The sequence below is a fragment of the Podarcis erhardii genome (genome assembly GCF_964252035.2).
Source record: "Podarcis erhardii genome assembly, chromosome: 9".
In the NCBI taxonomy this organism is placed as follows: domain Eukaryota; kingdom Metazoa; phylum Chordata; class Lepidosauria; order Squamata; family Lacertidae; genus Podarcis; species Podarcis erhardii.
This window is the reverse complement of record NC_138512.1, coordinates 43,691,146-43,711,369: the sequence shown is the minus strand read 5'-3', so window position 1 is coordinate 43,711,369 and position 20,224 is coordinate 43,691,146. Positions and strand designations below refer to the sequence as shown.

The window sequence follows — 20,224 nt, the reverse complement described above, 5'->3', positions numbered from 1 at the left end:
AGCATCTTTTCCTGACACGACTAGCAAACCCATAAAACAAGAGAGAACGAGAAAATGTATTAACGCTAAGAAAAAAATCCTTCCGGGAAAGTACATTTGGCAAAACGATTTCCTTAGTGCTTGCTTAATGACATGATAGTACATTGTTTTACAGAGATCTGGGTGGAAGAATAAAAGAGTTATAGCAGCAGAAAAAGAGAGCAGATCAATGAATAGAATGAATTCACAAGACTTTGCATTTTTGGACATTTAAAGCTGACTTAGCTATGCTAGTCTTGTTGTGACTTCCAGATATACTGCACTGCACATTGCCATTGGAAATTATAATATTTTCATTCTGAGATTTTGTTTCAATATTGTCAGCTGTTAATACGCAGTTTCATAATAAAATCTAACCCCATTTAAAGCTAAATCACACTGCCTCCAGAATTTCCAGTGAAATGAGATGCTTTAGTACTCTGATATTTCCAACGATGGGTTTAATGAAACATCCAAACACTACATAGGAAAACCCAAGTTTGACAGGCTTAATGGTTTTCCCATGTAGTATTTTAATCATTTGGTTTAACCTCTCATAATCCTGGAATTTAAGGTAGCCTGGTTAAATTGATGGGAGCAGATTTAGGAAGAAGAAGAAAAGGGGGGAAAGTACACCATCATAAATCACATTAATTTATGGATCTTGCTGCCAGAAGATATAATGCTGGTCTTGGCTGGCTTTAGAAGGGAATCAGACACATTTATGGAAGATAGAGCTTTCTGTGGCTATTTCATGGGATTAGACAAGACCGCAACATTTGGAGGAAACACAGTTGCTGTAGATTCAAACAACCAATGGGGGGAGGAGGACTGTTGTCTATATTTTCTGTTTGTGGACTTTCTAGACCCATCTGGCTGCCCCGTGTTGGAAACAGGATGCTGGGCCAGATGGACCTCTGTTCTGATCCAGTGGGACTCTTTTTTATATTCCAGAACTTGCAATTTCTCCTCATTTGGTGTGCATTGGATTACAAGGATCAGTGCCTCTGAGGAAAGGACTCTAAATGTAGCCCTTATTATTGGTAATTGCTATTGCTTACAGCTATGCCAGGTCTTTTAAGGATCAAAAAGCTTTTAAAAAAAACAAAAACAAAGCTAGGTTAAGTAAAGGGAGCTTGGTTTTGACATGGGCTTAACTAGCAACAAAGAAAGCAGGTGTTACCTGAGGGAAGTTGTGGTGCCCAGCAATTTTACAAGGAGATAGCAGTTCATCAGAAGAGGGTGCGGCTGCTTCCTTCAGCACCAATTGTTTCAATCAAATGAGTTAATCTAAACATTTAACCAACATATTCACCTGGAGGCTGGGGATTTATCTGTCTCTGGTTACAATGAAACCATCAATTTTCCTGCTGTTCTGCCCTTTTCTAGAGGACATAGTTTTGTGGGTCTTTCCCCCCTTAACACACAATTTAAAAAAAGAATATAGTAAATAGCAAATAATGAAAGATGTTACTAAAAATTAGAGAACTGAATTTAAAAATTGAAGAAATGAGAAACTGGGAGAACTGAAATGGATAGATCTGTCCATGGGGTCACGAAGAGTCGGACATGACTAAACGACTAAACAACAACAAATCCACCCCATCTATTTAAAATGCAAACTTTTCAATGTATTTGCCAGCAAAATCTGCATTTCAACTTTAAAGTGTGTGTGGTTTTTTTTTTGGTTTTTTTTGGCGGGGGGACTTTTTGTGCACCAACAGTATATTGCAAATTCTGGGAAAGGGCATTCTGGCAGGGAGTTATGTTCCTGTCTGCAAAACAGAAACTTTGGATTGGGTATACTAGACTCCTGCACAAAAGGGAACCAAATAAATTTCTTACCCTTCTCTACTCAGCACTCAAACAGGTTGAGAAGCAGAGCTCTGTGAGTTAATTTGATAATAATGTGCCTCGTGAGGTAAACAGCACTGAGTCTACTGTGACAGCACACTCATATTTGGTGCTACTGGAGTGTGACAGAACATTAGGAATGCAGTACTGAATAACTCAGAGCTAAAGGCAAAATAGGTTGTGTGGGAATCTAACCTTTGAAACAATGGGGTAGATTGATAGTGATTATATACTTCTGGCTATGTCACAAATAACAGCAAAATTCTCAGAGGACCAATGTAACATTGTGTATCTCTGAAAACTCTTCTGCGTATGAAGCTGAATGTTTAAAGTTTCAGGGCAGATAAAAGAAAATACTTCTCCACACAGTGCTTAGTTAAACTATGGAACTTGCTCTGACAGGACACAGTGACCGTCACCAACCTAGAGGGCTTTAAAAGAACAGTGCTACAGTCATACCTTGGGTTGCGAACGCTGCGGATTGCATGTTTTCGGGTTGCGGGCCGCACCGAACCCGGAAGTACCGGAATGCAAAAATGATGTCACGCACATGCACAGAAGTGCCGAATCATGTCACGCACGTGTGCAGACAGGGCGCTGCGGGTTGCAAATGCTGCGGGTTGCGAACATACCTCCCGCAGGGATCACGTTCGCAACCCAAGGTATGACTGTATTTTTATAGAAAAAGAGGTGCCGGAACTCAAAATGAATGGCTCTCTCATTCTCTTAGAATGGCAATGGCGTCCACCTGAGAGGTGCCAGAACTGAATTCTGGCAAGTTCCAGCTGGACACCCCCCCCCCATAAAAGACAATTAGACAAATTCAAGGAGGAGAGAGCTATCAAAGATAATAGCCGTAATGGCTATTGTCTGTCTTCACAGTTGAAGACAGTAATGCCTCTGAATAACAGTTGCTAGATACTGTACCACAGGAGGGGCAAGTGTTCTTGTGCTTGAATCCTGTTTTTGAGGTTTCCCACAAGTATCTGGTTGGACACTGTGAGAACAGTGGGCCATTGGCCTGATCCAGCAGGCTCTTCTTGTGTAAATGTTGAATATTGTAATGTAATGAGTAATATCTAAAGATCTATTAATGTCTTCTGAAAGACTGCACAACATTCTGTTGCCATATAAATGGCATTGTGAATGTGCATGTGCTTATTGTGCTTCAGATCCAGGAAGAGGTGTTCCTACTGTGCCCAAATGATTCTTACGGCATGTGGGAACATGCAGAGTCCTTTGTTTTCTCCATGGTGATGCCATTGCTAAGGAAACAAATGTAGTAATTGCACTCCCTCTAGTTAGAAATTGGGATAGACTGCACATGCATTCATACACATGCCATATGATTTATCTACCCTTGGCTATTGTACACATGATTGGCACCTTTAAGTGCAAATGACTCAAATGAAGAAGTCAGTTGATTAACAAAGAGATAAACAATGAGGCAGCATCCCCTCTTTCTCTTCTAGAAAACCTCCAAGCTTTTCAGAACTCACAACTTGACCACTTTCCCCAGGCAGAATGTAATCAGGGCCAGTCCTTGACTTGAGTTGAATGCTTCTCCTATGACATTGGGCTCCTGCCACAGGTTTACCAGGTGGTTGCAGCAATATACCATTTAAAAATTTCTGCACTGTATGTAGCATTGCTCCAAAGAATATTGTGGGCAATTTAAAATGATGACTCACAGACCAAGGGAAGGTGTTAGCACCATTGGCCTCTGCTACACCATTTGGCTCCTGCAGCTGCCCAAGGATGCCAAGGGCTAACCCATGACCAGAATGTCTTATATTGCCAGGCTTAGATGTGATATGAATGATCTGTCTGTGCTATTGTATCTATGATGGTCTATTCACATAAGCAGATTGTGACTAGTTACTGCAGCCATCAAGTACTTAGCATGGCTGTGTAAATGGTTCAGCACCTAGAGAACTTGCTTACGAGGCATCTAACAAATAATATCAGCAAAATTTCCTTCCAGATTCACCAAGATTTGAACTAGGCCTCTAGGTCTCATCTGTTAATATATATGCCCAGGTAATACACAGGTCATTTGGTAAACTTCAGCTTCTTGCCTTCTTTGAGGGATTTGTTCTATTAATACCATGCTGTTTTCTTTGAGTCAATTGACACAGTTAGTTAACCAGAATGACAGCTTTTCAGCACTCTACCATCTGTGATTTGTTTACATGTTTAAGGGGCGAAGGGCACAGAAAGAAAGAAAGAAAGAAAGAAAGAAAGAAAGAAAGAAAGAAAGAAAGAAAGCCTCCAGCTAATTAGGGCCTATCTACAGTGGTACCTCAGGTTAAGTACTTAATTCGTTCTGGAGGTCCGTACTTAACCTGAAACTGTTCTTAACCTGAAGCACCACTTTAGCTAATGGGGCCTCCTGCTGCCGCTGCACCACCGGAGCACGATTTCTGTTCTCATCCTGAAGCAAAGTTCTTAACCTGAAACACTATTTCTGGGTTAGCGGAGTCTGTAACCTCAAGCGTATGTAACCTGAAGCGTATGTAACCTAAGGTACCACTGTACTCCCTTATGCTTTTCAACCCCATTCACATGAAAAGTTTTTTGAAAGGTTTTCTGATTAAAAAAAATAACATATGTAGAGATGCAGAATGAATATTACTATAGGAGTAGTTCAGTTCTGCTGGTCTGGAACCAAGGTAGACAAGAATGCAAACAGAATTGCCCATGTTCCACCCCCCCCCCCCCCGATCATATATTGACAAATAGCACAATTAAAGTGGATTAGGCACTCTTGTGCTGCTCTCCCTTGTGCTGGAAAGTTTGTAATAACAATGACTTGATGTGATCTCATAGAACCTTTGCACAAACAAATGAGAATGAATGCTCAATAAACAGCAGGCTATAAATTCCACACAAACTCTGTATAAGCTCCATACAAACTATGTGAAAACCAGTAAGGATGAATGCTCAGTAAGCAGGTTGGCATAGTTTTTTAAAAAACTATGGCCCTGTAAAAAAGTACTCCACTATCATTTCAAAGCTTGCATGGACAGTTCAGATGTTCTTGGTGTTGCTATTGCAGCCAGCTCAGCAAAGGATAAGAAAATCTCACACTGTAGCAAGCATTTTCAGTCTAATAATAAATAGCTATTTCCTGGGCATCAGGTTGACTGTGTTGTCCTGATGAATGCTGAGCTAAAGGAAATGGTTGATGCATTTCGGTCATGATAAATAAAGGGGCACATATACCAATTGCCAAAGGTGTTTCATAAGGTTTCCTATGAACATCACTATCAATTGCCATATTGGGTAGTTTCAAAATCTTTTCCTATGGATCTGGAGTCATCAAATGTGACCTCCCAAGCTTCTCTTCTGGCCCAGTCCACACCCAAACCACAGACCACATCCTTCACTGGCCTGCTGCACTGTGCCCCTTTTAGTAATTGCACCTGGCTGGAATGTGTCCTTGAATGGGAATAATATCTCTTGCTTGTCTGGATTGAGGATGGAGAGTGGTATGTGTCTCAACACAACCACTTTTGTCACATCCACCACTGGTGTCAGGTCCTCAGAAGGTTGCCCATGAAGGAATGCTGAAGTAGACCCCCACCTCTGCATTATGCTATTGCAGCAAGGAGGGGAGCATAGAACTTCTGAAAGAATGTAGGATTTCTACTGTCGTGCTCCTCCCTTGCCATACTTCCAGTTCTGCCCATATCCCATCCTTGCCATATTCTGCCAACACAAGGCTCCATCTAGTCCAGCCTACTGCCAGTGCAATAGTTACGCTATGCTGGCTTAAATTCATTATGCTGAAATATCTCTGTCCCGCAGATGCAGTCGGAGAAAGCAGCCATCCTATCCTGCCAAATGGACATAACTCTTGGAGACAGTAGTGCCTGGTACCCACTGGGGCTGGTAGGGTGGAAAGCAGGGAGGCCAAAAGCAGACAAAGTCAGGCACAGCCAACTAAGTCTAGTGTGGTCCACAACTTGTTCCCTGATGAGTTATTTTAAAAAGGCAACACAAAGACTAAGAAGGAGGAACGTTCCTACTAGTTGTAGGTAAGGAGGAGTCAGGTGGGGGCTGTATAAAGGCAGATTGAAGTTAGTGGAACTGTGCTTCCTTCACTCCAATGGACCAGCCTCCACTGGCTGCATAGGGCCATATTGCAATTCAGTCCTAATTTTCTGATTTCATTAGCTGTTTACCTTGTACCATTTCTAAATGGCAGGTGCTGTTCATACAGCTTTGTCTTTGAATAGGTTCTAGCCATCTATTGCTCTATCCATTTCAGTGAGATTTTCTGTGATACCCACTGTCAGGATAAGTGGAGCATGCACAGTTGTTGTTGTTGTTGCTTTTTCAGTTGAACTCCTAGACTACTTCACTTTAGGAAATCTTACCTGCCTGGAGGTCTGTAGGGGAGCGTGGAGTCTCGCCTCGTCACCTTCCAATTTTCCTCTGGCAGATGAAGATAAAAAGGTTAACAGTTGTTTTTATAAATGTTGTTATGAAGTTGAACAGCTTTAATTTGTGGTGAGGTGAAATTATTGTTTGGTTCAGGAGTGTTGTCAAACAACCCCTGCTCCCAGGAAGCTGCTGAGAGAATTAGAGATAAAACAAAAGTTCCTTCTATTGCTCTTTTGCAGCTAGGGCTTGGTGAGGGCACAGAATGGGTGTTTTACAGTTAAACCCACTTGCAAGCCAGGCTTCTTAAAATACCGTTACAAAACACTGGTTTCCCAAAACATCATGGAATATAAGTTACTGAAAAGAGTAGGAGACACATGAAGTGCACGTGTTTCCCGTTTCCCAATGTCTTCATGTCCGAAATACAACTTTTGCCTCCTGTGCTTCTACAGAGTTTTCAAACTGTCAGACAAACCAAAAAAAGGGCGGGCAGTCCTAAGAAGGTGCTGAAGCAAAAGTACAGTATTGCTATAGGACTGGGAGGTTTGCTTTGGATTATGCCTGTGGGTCTCCAGGTTTGTAGTTTGGTATCTGTAAAATGGGAAGGGACCGCTATACTTGTCAAACCAGTCTCTTTGTTAAGGTAATGCCACTAAAATGCCTACCTGGCTTGGTCACATGAAAATTTTGTTGTCTCTTGACACAGCTGGCTTGTGGATCAATCTGGAAGCAGAGAGAGGTCATTGGGCCTTGGAGCAGGACTGTGGAATAGAAGGAGTAAGAAATGAGAAATTACTACTACTATTATTACTACTAGTACTAATGTTTCCCTCAGAAAAAGACATCACATCAGTAATATGAATCAGTTGAAAGTGTATATACAACCAACAGAGCTTAAGCATCACTAGTCATAGTTACCTGTGTTGTTTTCCTAGAGCTGCTGATAGTTATTATCATCTTCAAAAACAGGAAATTACTACTTCACTGGAGTTTACACAACAAGCATCTAACAAAATACCACTGGTGGCAGTCTTATCATGGTTCATATGTGAAATAAAACAAAACTTGGCAAAAACAATATGCAGTTTTTAATATTTTTATGTTCAGTTTGGTTTGTCAGGTTTGAGTATGTTTACATTTAAAATAATATGATTAAAAATCATGGGACACATGTTATATTGAATGAATATGTTATATTCATTTGGACTAACAACTGTGGTTATTTGGTTCTGTACTCCCAGTTCACCCCTGCAGATTAGAATGCCCCAACCAAACATTGATTGAAAGGGAGATGGCGGTGAATTAACTTTTTGCCCTCTCCCTAACCCAGCTGTTAAAGACCATGAAAGGGAAACTACTGTATATTAAAGTGATGCTAAGGACATACCCCAACAAAGAGTTGGGCTGACTTCAGCCTTACATGGTCTTAAGGTACAGGGACATAATCCTTTACGACTGTGGTGACACTGACTTGAATAAACCTGCATAAAATACAATGCACAACATTATATGTTATGCATGAAATCCTACTGATGCATCTCACTGAAGGTAAGGAGTGGGGGAGATTATCAGGCTAATCATTCCATGCACCATCATCAAAGGGAGACCACTGATCCTTGGACTACATTAACTGGTAGCAGCTTTCCAGGGTTTTAGACAGGAAACTTTTTTTCAGCCCTAGGTAGAGAACCTGGGAACTTCTACAAGCTTTCTCCCTTTATGTCACATGATCCACTGATGTGTGCTAAATTTACAAGTCAGAATGCATGTTCAGGATCTCTTCCTAGTTAAGGCATAGTTATTCTGTTCTTAATGATTTTGAGCATGCAGTCTTATTTAAATATTTTCTGTGTCTGAGCAACCGAAGCATTAAAGACTAGCAATCAAATATTGTCATGAACACAGGTAGGACTCAAAAACTGTATTAGTCTTTTAAAGGGCTAAGAGCTAAAAGAGACATTTCATTAATCTTTAAAAACTAAGTGACACAGTAGTTAAATTTTTAAAAGGTTTTTTTTAGTGGAAATACACATGGCAAGTAAAAGTGACAATGACTAGTAAATACTGCCCTCTGGTGTGTTCTGTTCCCTTGTCTGCAGCTAGGACTGGTCTTTCCTCATCATACGATTCCTTGTATATCTTAATTGTTACCTAATACGTAATTGTACAGTTTGTTAACTTTTACCTTATCTGTTCAGAAGGTAGCAATCATTCCTTCCTATGCAAGGCATGAGACAAAATGCACATTTTGAAAGTAATGCAAGAGACCTGGGGGCTGCTACCCAGACTGGGCAAAGGGGCTCTCTTTTGATGCAATGTTGTCATGGAGGGTAAAGAATGCAAAAGCTACAAGCTAGTAGTACCTTAACAAAACAAAATGTCACAAAGGGAAGTTTATATCTCATTTTTATATATCTCAAACATTCGAGTTCCCTAGGACTCTTCTCCAGGTGGGAAGGTAAGCAAAATTAGGTATGGATGGATGGATAAGTCTATTTCTTGTCCATATCAATTTCACATGTGCTTATTCAGAAGTCCATCCATCTCACTTCAGCATTAAGCTGCAATTCCTTATTTTAAAAAAATCCACTAATATTTGTATTATTTAATACATATCTTATAACAAAATACATATTTAAATATGTGGTTTCCCCCCTCAATGTATGCATCTTGAAATGCACATTTTTAAAATGCACTTGAGCTGTTTTCTCTCATGCTTAGCAGCTTGTTCCCTTTTGTGCTTTTGTTTTGCTCGAACCATGAAGTTTTTCTGCCCCCCTCCTGCAGGCCTCAACAGTTGTTTCCCTTTTTCTTTTTGCTAGGAACATAGCAGGTTTCATGCCAGGCTAATGTCAAAGGGTCAGTTTGAAACCCCCTTGTCTTTGTTTCTCACTCTTACAGCTGGCTGGCATCCATCTTTGGGGCTCTTTTGGAGGCTGACTGTACAACTCCATGCATCACATAATTATTAATTTCTGGTTTAACTCAGCTGGCTACCTGTGGTTTGGCTCAAGCTTCTCAACCTCTCCAATTCTCTTTCAACAACCTAGCATTCCCACTAGAGTTACTTCCATCATCAAGTGCCACCCAGTGGCAGAATGTCAGTTATCATGTGCTTGAGGCTTTGCAAATCTTTACCATGACCTTTGAGAACAGAGAAATAATTATAAGGACTCACCCTATTTCTCTGATTGAAAATTGCTTTACGGAATTTTAATGTTATGTCTTTATATTGCTGTAACTCACCCTGGGACCTTATGGTAAAGAGTGAGTATGAAATCTAAATCATCAACATAACCCACACCATTTATTACACCTTGCAGTCCAAAATCTAAATTTGATACTAAAGGAGTTAGAAGCTGGAAGGAAAATGAAGGAAATCTAACCTGAAACCTTCTCAGGAAAAAGATACAGACCATGAGACCTGTCTTGGGCATATCCTGAATGACTATTTTATTAGATGTGGTCAGATGTGGCAGCTTCTCTACACCACATTCTGTGTTCTATTACACAAAAAGCTGAAAGAAATGCTCAACTATTTAACTTCTAAAAAAATCTAAGGGGGCATTTTAAAAGTGGTTTTAACAAAAGGACACATATGGGAAGCATTCATGTTGTCAAGGAATACAACCTTGTTCCTCCAAGATATTAAAAACATTTGCATATGTCAGAGTCCTGATATTTTAGGGAATGACCAAGGAAAAATCTAAACCAATGCCAGCGTATCCTAGCTTGGTTTTCATGAGGGTTGCACAACAACATGACTGTTCTTTGTTACATGGTAAAATGTCATTCAGGAATGATCCAATGGAACACCATGGAAACAAAACGACCTCTTTTCATTTTTTCCTTTATGATTCCTTCACTTGCTAATAATAAACATGGTCCCTTTTTCAGCCAACCCCAGCAACTGTGTTCAAAATAGAGGAAAACAGCATACATAATAATTACCTAATTAAAAGGCAGACTTGAAGTAAATTGCGAAGTGATAAGACTCTTTGGCCAAAGACTGAGGAGAATGGCTTGGTCAAACTGCTGATTAGAGGGGAAAGACATTAACCAGTTGAAAACAGTCAGTTGTCTTTCCTTCTGCCATCTTGTTTACCCTGCTATAGGATAACTTGGCCCTGTTCTGGCAACCACAGAAGCTCTATTTGGACATCCAGATTATTCACGTGTGAATAATCATGTGATAGGTAGGAGGACTCCAGTGTCAAGTCCCACTCCTCCCACCACAGCCTTGCATGAGTTCAAGGAGAAAGTCTGAAGAAGGGGTCTCCTCTATTTGCCTAGTACATTACTCAGCAGAGGGCCCTGCAATGCATCAGGACAAGTTTACAGTCATACCTCGGGATAAATATGCTTCAGGATAAGTATTTTTGGGTTGTGCTCCGTGGCGACCCAGAAGTAACAGAGCGTGTTACTTCTGGGTTTCCCCGCTCGCGCATGCGCAGATGGTCAAAATGACGTCACCCGCATGCTTGGAAGCGGCGAAATGCAACCTGCGCATGCGCAGATGTGTAGTCACATCTTATGTTTTGTTCAGGATGCGAACGGGGCTCCGGAATGGATGCCGTTCACATCCCAAGGTACCACTGTACCACATTTTTACATATTTTTTGTTCAATACAACTACAAATAACAGAGGGGTGAAAGTATTGAGAAAACAGCAAAATTAATACACCCCCCCCAACTGGGAGCAGACATTTTAGGAAAAAATGAATCCAAATAGCAAAGGACTTTCTAAAAAGTTGGTAACAAAGACAGAGTTACATTATCAGGTTATATACTCTTTTAATATCGTACTGTCCCCTAGCTAAAGTGACTACAAAACTATTACTCTAAAAGCAAGAAGCCACTGTCATCAGGTCCGTAAGTGGGTGAATGGTGAAAGCAGCGAAAGCGAAGTGATATATATTACCCTCTTAAATGTGCGGACTTGGTAAGACCAGAGTCTAAAATTACCCAAGAACACCAATGGTCATTGTCACAGATGATGTGCCTGATAAGTTACCTATCCTGTTAAGTATATAACCCTTTAGGCTAAACTGTGGCCCTCCAGATGTTGCTGGATTACAGTTATCATTCATCATCCCTGACCAACGGCCATGCTGGCTAGGGTTGATGGGAATTGTACTCCAACATCTGGAGGACCATAGTTCAGCTACTCTGGGGCCAAAGTATTACCTGGAAGATCTGCAACTGGATCTTCTGACATTGTTATTTTTACATTAGAGCAACTGCAGAAAGTGCTAAATTTAATTAGAGCTGTGATGCCAAGCCCCCTATATCGGTGGTTCCCATAGTGTGGTCCACAGACCCCCTGTGGCCCATGAGCTTCATTTAGGTGGTCCACGGTGGCAACTGCAGAGATGCACAGCCACTTACATATAAAGAATGGTAGGCACAATGGCTGCTCCATTGTTCTTATAACTTGGTAGGCCTCCCAAGGGTGAGTGGGGCAGACCAAAGTGACAGAGGAGGTGGCTCTGCCTTCCTCAGAGGATTAAGGTCATAGCTGGCGTCAAGATGGGGGGTATAAACTTTTTTTAAAAAGTAGCTTAGCATCTAGCACAGCACATTACAATTACAAAACAAGAGGGAAGAAAAATCATTAGGCGGTCCACCAAGACCCTCAGCAATTTTCAAGTTGTTTGTGGGAAAACATTTTGGAGATCACTGCTCTGTATCATATCTCTCAACCTAAATATTCCCCTAAATCTCTCAACCTAAATATTCCCCTGTAGCGGGAGCGCTACAGAGGCAGCAATCACAACAACATTATCTTTTTATCCTAGATGTTGTTTTATTCTCCTAAGCAAACAGTTCCCAAATACCACTTTAAGTGCTTTTAGCCTATTGTTTTCCCTAACCACTATATGTAAAACTTGGGGGTTGAGAACTCTTTCAAATATGCATGAGGACATGGCTCAGATTACTACGTGTTTTAAAACAGATTTGCATAGTAATTCAATGACAGCCTCTTGTCTTGGTATGAAGACTTCAAAAAAAGCACGCAACAACAAGAAGATTGGAAACAACGTGGAAGGAAAGCTAAATTGCAAATTAAGGTTGGTTTGAGTATGTGAATGCTAGTATATTTGAGTGGCATATTTAGCCAGCATGGCAAGTTGTAGCTGTATTTGCACAGTGAACTGAAGTTTGGTCATTAATAAAGGAGCTGAACCAGAGGAAAGACAAATGAAGTAACAGCATGATAAAGTCAGGGCACTCTTCTCCAATTGTTCTGCTGGTCTCCAGCCACAGTCGCTCATCTGGGCACTCCTGTTTGCCATGGTCTACCGATCAGACTGAAAGTGCCTGACATCAATTAGCCTCTTTAGAACACAGACTTCACCCACCATGTGGGGAAAGCCACTGTTCTTTGACCCCGTGACTAAGCTGCAGCAGATGCATGTGTAAGAGGGTGATTCAATTCACTCTGCTCCAGGACAACTTGGTAAGCAGCCTGCCTGGCTGGTCATGTAGCTTGCTTCCTCATGAGATTGTTCAGAATTTCCCTCCCAACTCTCACCTCTGTCCAACGCCTATACTTTTGAAAAACCAATATTCCAAAAGCTTCTAAAACCACATATATTCCATCACTGTGGACCAATACATCCCCTTGGGGATTATCTGGCAGTGAGCAGAGAAAACAAATGTAATTTCTTTTCTTTTTAATTGATGGAGAATGGGAGTGGGGGTGGGGGAACAGGATGAAATTTTGGAATAGCGATATTCTCCACTGTGTTGGAGGGAGGGACAAGGAGAGAGAGAGAGGAGATGCGAGGCATTAATCTTGAATGCTGCATTGGCTTCAATAGTTGTGTATTTCATTATGACAGCTATTTTGGTGCCTTAATTTTATTCTGCTGGGGGAAGGTTGGATCTGGAGCAAGCTGTCTTCTCCTCTGATCCATACATATGCACACTATGAATCTGCCCATTTCTTCACCCTTGTGAGGAACCTTTGTTGCCCCCATCACCTTTAGTTATTGCCCATACTTGCTGGGACTGGTGGGACTTTTAGTTCAGCAGCATCTGGAGACCCAAAGATTCGCCATACCTCCAGTAGAACCTACAGTGACTTCAGTTTATGACGACTCCCCTATGCTCACAGGATTTCACTACTTGTCAATTAATTGATTGATTGATTAACAATAGTTCTGAAGCAAGGAGTGAACTGTCAATGTTTCTAGACAATATGTGTCATAGCAAGCATCATCTTAGTTTAGAAGAATGTTCTTAGAGACATTCCCTCTACATGTGCAAAAGTGCCTTAAAACAGTACTTGCCCCTTTCAGTTTGTGCAAGTATTTGCTATAAATACTAACTAATCAGGGACACATTTTTAGTCGATTAAATATATATTCAATTGCTTAATCTAATGTATTAAACACTACAGCTCTCAGAACCACTATTTTTGGAATGAAACTAATCTGTTGGAAGCATACTTAGGGCTTTCCTGTCCAGCTTTAAATCATGTTGCAATCTTCACTGCCTGCCTTCTTTATGCTCACAGCTCATTTTTCCATCACCAAGGTATATTATGAGCCTGATGAAAATCAAGAGTCAACCAGGTAAGCCAGTCATGCTACTTAGCCCATACTGACATGCTGTGAATCATAAAACACAAAGACTGTGAGTTCTTCTCCTAATCAAGGAAGGATCAGGACTAGTGAATATCTCCAGTAATCATCCCTGCAATAATCCCATCTTTAGAGATTTTAGCTTCACTTCAAGATTATACATCTCCAAAAGAATGTACTTCTGGGTTACAATGGGCAGTTTGTAACAGGGGACAGAAAAGGCTCACTTTGTATGACAAGGCTGATGGACATTTAACAATGTCTCTATTTACAAATCCAGACCTTGCCAACATCCTGGAAGATAACTACCTTGATACTGAAGCTGTTGCAGTTGCAGTAATAGGCTCTGCTGGATGGGTAATTGTACTGCACCCTTTGACTATCAACACCAGATTTTATAAACTAATATAATTAACATTGGGTGATGAATATGCAGTGAGTGACTGATGCTTTGCCCACTTGCCTGCCAATTACAAACAGATGACAAAATAACAAATCGTACAGAAATCTACCTTGAGGGGTTGGTGTAAGGATTACACAATGCATGTGAAGCCCTTGAAAACACTGTACAAGCATTAATCATTTTTTAAAATTTCAAAATTCTAAAAGGATATAAAAATTATCCCATACCTTTCTGGCATGGTACTGGTCACATAATACATGCTAGTGCCTCTCACCCTTTCCAAACAATCACTTATGGGAAATGCTCAGTCTTGGGTTTGGGCAAATCTCAAGGATAAATGTTTTGCTTTTACCAAAACCATTGTACACAACCTAGAGCATTCTGTTATAAAGGCAACTACAATTCCAAACAACACAACACAACACAACACAACACCTTCAGTGGGCAGCCTCCCTGAGTGGAGAATGGGGCAATACCTCCTCTTAACTGCTTAAAATAAAATAAAATAAAATAAAATAAAATAAAATAGCATCCAAACACTATCCTCGAGGTACATTTTAATGAACCCTACAGATATGTACCATATTTTTTGCTCTATAAGACGCACCAGACCACAAGACACACCTAGTTTTTGGAGGAGGAAAACAAGAAAAAAATTATTCTGAATCTCAGAAGCCAGAACAGCAAGAGGGATCGCTGTGCAGTGAAAGAAGCAATCCCTCTTGCTGTTCTGGCTTCTGTGATAGCTGCGCAGCCTGCATTCGCTCCATAAGACGCACACACATTTCCCCTTACTTTTTAGGAGGGAAAAAGTGAGTCTTATAGAGCAAAAAATACAGTAATCTGTTTTGGACTAGTTTACTCCAAAATCTCCCAAGCTGAACTATTGATTCTGTTTGTTCAAAACAGAGACAACTAAAAGCTCTGTAGTAGTTTTCCATTTTCAAGGGAAATGGCAGACTTTTTCATATTGATGCTGATGTTTTGCGCCTCCTAACCAATGCACAGTACATGAAGAGGAAAGATCACTTAAGTCCATCTTTGCCACTCCTCCTACACTTAGCCCTTTTTATTTTTATTTAAAATGTTCCTCGTTGCATTTCTAAATGGACTCAGTGTCCATAATGCAGTAATAAATCTGAAACTATCAAATATGCAGAGCTAGCAGCTTCTGTTCCTCAGGTCAGGCCTTAGAGAGCCTATCTTCAGACTTTTGAATTACTTTGCACCAATAGCTAAACATCCCAACATATATTAGTCCAGGGATCCAATTGCCTCAACACTTAGGGGTCGATTTGAATACCCCTGAAATAATGCATAGAAAATGGATTTGAATTTTTCAGTTGCAGTAATATTTGAAAAGCTCCATATTTCTGCACTGAAAATTAACATTATTAGTATTTGCTCAAAAAATGTTTAAAATTGCATAGAATGATTTCAAAAGCCTATTTAAGGTTTCTATATAAGCAACCTTTTTCATTTCATTTGAAGAGCCCTGAATCAGAAGAATTACAGCAATGTAGCAATGAGATTTACACTTGCTGTTTTCCTGTAGAGCCATTGTATCATTCGTGCAACACTTTCTCTTACTAATGACCACTCATTTGGATTTAGCACTGTTAACAGCTAAACCATTATCTTAAATACAAGAATAGCTTGCTAAGCTTTCTCGGTTCCCATGCAGGCATAATCTATACATCCTCAAGTGGAGGATCCTAGTTCAGCACCCCAATCTTGTAACTCTACTTGGTTAGAGGACAGTGTGGAGGAAGAAAAGGGCCTTGAGCCTCCAGGGTACCTTATAGGGGCCTATGCCTGAAAGGTGGGACTAAGAGGTGTGCACAGCCCTTTAAGTCACTTTCACAACCCTTTCACATTCATTGAAGCAGAGGGGGAAGGAAGAAAGAGGGTTCTACTGAATACTATGGAGACCCCCCCTTGCATGGGGGCACAGCACCCAGAGAAGGATGAATCGTGTCCATTTAAAATAATGAAAGGCCAAGGGTTTGGGGTGTTGTTGTTTTTTTTGGGTTTTTTGGTCACACAGTAATCAAATTTCCCATCTTTCATGTGGCCTCTCATCTTGATATTTCATTGACTACTTACCAATGGATGGCCTGCAGTCGCTGTCATTCTGCATTAGGCTTTCTTGTGTGTCCTTTCATCCATACTAGGCACAGCCACTTGGTTCTCTTTGATCTCCACCCATGAGTTTAAAGCTGCTAATGAGAGACAATATCTCTACATGTAATCGGCTACTCTTTATAGTGAAGGCCTTGAAAGATGACCTGATGCACTTGAGTATGATAGAAAAGATTAACACAACACGGTACGTCAAGAGCTATGAAATAATTTCTCACTGGTTCTTTGCTAGCAACAAACAACCCCATTCTTTCTCTCTTTCCTTTCAGATCTTTCCTCAAAACCCATTTCTTACCCATTTATACCTTACATTTTCAAATCTCCAAAAACAGCTAGTAACAAACCAGAATCTCTCTCACACACGCACATGGGTTGTATGTAAGCATATGGAAGATGCCTGCTGAATCTCTCTTAGCAGAGTACAGTACAAGTACTACATTTCACTGGAGACAATATTAAAATCTACCATTATCCATTACTACAGTGCCAATATTTAGTCTGAAATGCTTTGTTACTTAAGGCAAAACAGCATAAAGTCTCTCTCCACCTCGCCACAACTCCCCAAATGCGTAACTAACAAGTTGCTTTCATGACAAATCAGCTGACTGAGGTGACTGGCTCTGTGTAAGGCAACTTTCTATGTTTTTGCATTGAAATTAAAGAAGTCTGGAAAGTGTTTAACTTGCAGATTATGCCTTTAGATGCTGGCTTCCTCTTCAGTCTCTTTCCTTATTTGCTGCCAGGAGCCATGTTAAAGTTTGCATTTTTAAAAAAGCAATCAAATGAAATGGTTTGTTTAACAAAATGAAATATGGCCAAGGTGATACCTATCAAATTTACTGTAAAGCTGGAGTTATTACTGCTTTTTAAAGATGTGGGCAAGTGATTTTTGCCACATAACCATTATTTATGTTTTTCTATACCCTCTTTAGAGGTTCCTAGAAGAGGGCAGTAAAATGAAAGGTACTATAGAATTAGTGATTGTTTGTATTAGGCATGTGTGAAAGGAAGCGGTATATTTAACACTTACCACATCATATGTATGTGCCGTTGCCAAATGTAAAAGACAAACAATCTGGTTTGGTGTACAGAGAGTTAAGCTCTAATGAATGTTATAAGGAAATTAACTTTACCAAAAAAAAAATCTAGAAGGGGTGAGGGCATGTGGTTAATTCACACTCTTGAGACAAAAATCGGGTGGTTGTCACCATTTTATCCAAAGAATAGTTGCTGCAAGATCTGAACAGACAGTTGTGCTTATTTCCAATAAAAAAAAAAAACAAAAAAATAGAAAAGTCTTATGTTATGCCTGACAAAAATAATACCATAAATTATATTGTTTCTTGAATGAAGTGACTTGTCAGTAGGTAGTAAAAAAAAAATGCCATAGAAAGAACTATAATAAAGAGGACATGGAAAACTATATGCCTGGTCTACTGCTAGACTCCACCAAGTCTTTTGAAAATTAGATTAACTTGGGTTTATTTTTCCATATACAACAGCCTGACAAAACTTGTTCCCCATCTGGATGCCTCAGAATTAGTGGGAGGGTGATTCTTTCCTACACTGGTTGCTTATATACGTATCACCAAATGAGAAACGTTTCATCAGGAAAGAAGGCGAAAGAATGCACAGATCAGCATAAAAAAAGCATATGCTAATTTATGTGTATAAATGCAAAATTTAGAAATAATTGCTATAATTTAAATAGAAATACAACACATCTCACCACAGTGGCTGGCATGTACAGGTGCTATATTTTGATAGACAGCTTCAATCCCCCTGTTGTTGTAGCCCCGTCCGAGTTCCGTTGCCAAGCAAGCAGGGGCAAGAAGTCTCTGAAGAACTTTTGCCTGAGAGCAGAATCCACATACAAAGCCCAACAGTCCAGAGGTCAGGGAATTCAGATGATCGCAGAGCCCAGGGTCCAGTCCAGAGATCAGATAATCAGAGAGTCTAGGGTCCAGCTTGAAGCAGCAAGGTAGGGCTAGGAACTACAGGCATTGTTTCCAGCATCTGACTGCTGCTGAGACCTCTGTTTAAGAAGGCCAGAGACAGCTGGTTCTCATCAGTACCAGGTGCCTTCTCCCCTGCGAAGGCTGAGCCCACAACCTTTTGAAGGTGTTGAGCAGTTCTGCATTCTCTGTCACTCAACAGCATTTCGCCATCTTCTCCATGCAAAGGACCTACTACTTGCTTGTTCTTCCTCTTACTTCAAATATAGTCGAATAAACCTTTTATTAATTTTTAATGTCTCTTGCCAGCCTGAGCTCCTTCTGAGCTTTGGCCTGCCTCACCTCCTCCCTACAATTCCACCTCCTTAATATAAAACTTCACAGGTTTAATAGCTTGAGTGCTGTTGTGCTCATAGCCTGCCTTCAGGTTCCCCACTATGCAAAAGGGATGCTGGACTAGATGGGCCATTGGCCTGATGCAGTGGGCTCTGAGTATGTTCTTTTAGGACATTTAGAAGCCAAGAGCACCATTAAGGGAGGGCAAAGATTAGTCCCCCCCCACAACCGTACTTTAGATTACAGTAAGCCCACAACTTACACATATTTAATGTGTGCGTATTCAGCTTTATGCACTTGGCAATCTCCCCCCCCCAAAAAAAATAAAAATAAAAGGGGGGATGAAAGGGGGCAGGCATCCAGGAAAAATGACTTTGGCAATTCCACCCACCATCACCCCCATTGTGTTTTGACTTTAGGTGTAATCCTAGGAATGTAACCCCTGCGTAAGTTGCAGGTTTACTGCACATGCAAGTAATATTCTGTGGGGTGAATTATATCTTTGGCCAGCTCACCAGGTCTACACATTGAGAGACTGCTGACACCAGAGGTTAAATGGGCCCATGTGCTAGGTAAGTTATAAAGTCCCTAAGAACCTTGAATATTTTCCTCCACTTGGATAATCTGAATTTTCACTCCCAATAGTCCACTTTCTTCTAGACCGATACTTATTCTGGATCCCCTTATGTACATATATGCACATACTCATACACATGTACACATTTTGCTGTGTCACAGAGAACTACAACTCAACCAACCCACAAACATTTTCTTGAATGTTTCTGAATGACACAAGTACATTCTGGGCTAAAGACTAGTTATCCCAGTGGATAGACTGGTATACCTCAGACTCAAAGCTGACTATCTGGCATTCATTCTGTACATGTAGGAATTATGGTTGAACAGGCTTGTATTTGACCATCACCTCAGCAACCACACCAGTGATTTGCCATGGACCACCTGGCATGCCCAGGCCCCAACCCCAGATCTCTTAACACCACAGCCTAGTCCACTAGCCACTGAAAGAACTGCACTGATCTGCAGGCTCAAAGCACAGCTGATCTCATTTATTGAGACCTTCAAGGAGGATACTTTCCGTTGAACGCTAGAGGTCACCAAAGCCTCAGATACTGTTAAAGCCCTGGTAGGAAGACAAAGGTTCCCTCTTGGTAACTCTGATTTTGGCTGTTACTGTAAAGTCTTTGGGCACCTCAAATTAAGGACACTGAATAGCTCAGGGCAGTTCCTTCAAGCGCTAAGTACCTGAAAGGCACCTCTCCCTCTCTTTCTTTTGAAAGAGATAGGTGTTTGTGTTTCGTGAAAGTATGATTTATCAGCCTCTCTAATACTCAAAAGCTCTTTGGCTGATACCTGGTGTGTTTGAATTCTGAGTAATGTTGTTGTGACAGAACCACATAACACCCAGCCATGTTTCAAAGGAGTCGGCATGGCATATTTCAATAAAGAAACATCTCTCTTCTACTCATTCCACGTGAGGCATGTGAAGGCATCGGTGGAACAGAACATTTAGGAGGACA

The 20,224-nt window shown here is 40.7% G+C and overlaps 1 protein-coding gene across 7 annotated transcripts in view; it reads right to left on the bottom strand.

Moving 5' to 3' along the window:
- The window catches only part of LOC309349831 (uncharacterized protein), a 129,765-nt gene that overhangs the window by 8,033 nt on the left and 101,508 nt on the right, over positions 1-20,224 (bottom strand). For all 7 annotated transcript variants that reach the window (XM_081876168.1, XM_081876171.1, XM_081876170.1 and 4 more), the window contains 2 exons: positions 6,927-7,022; positions 6,255-6,312 (listed from right to left, as the gene is read on the bottom strand). In XM_081876168.1, coding sequence (XP_081732294.1) covers positions 6,255-6,312; positions 6,927-7,022 — 154 coding nt within the window. Of the gene's footprint in view, positions 1-6,254; positions 6,313-6,926; positions 7,023-20,224 lie in introns of those variants that run through there.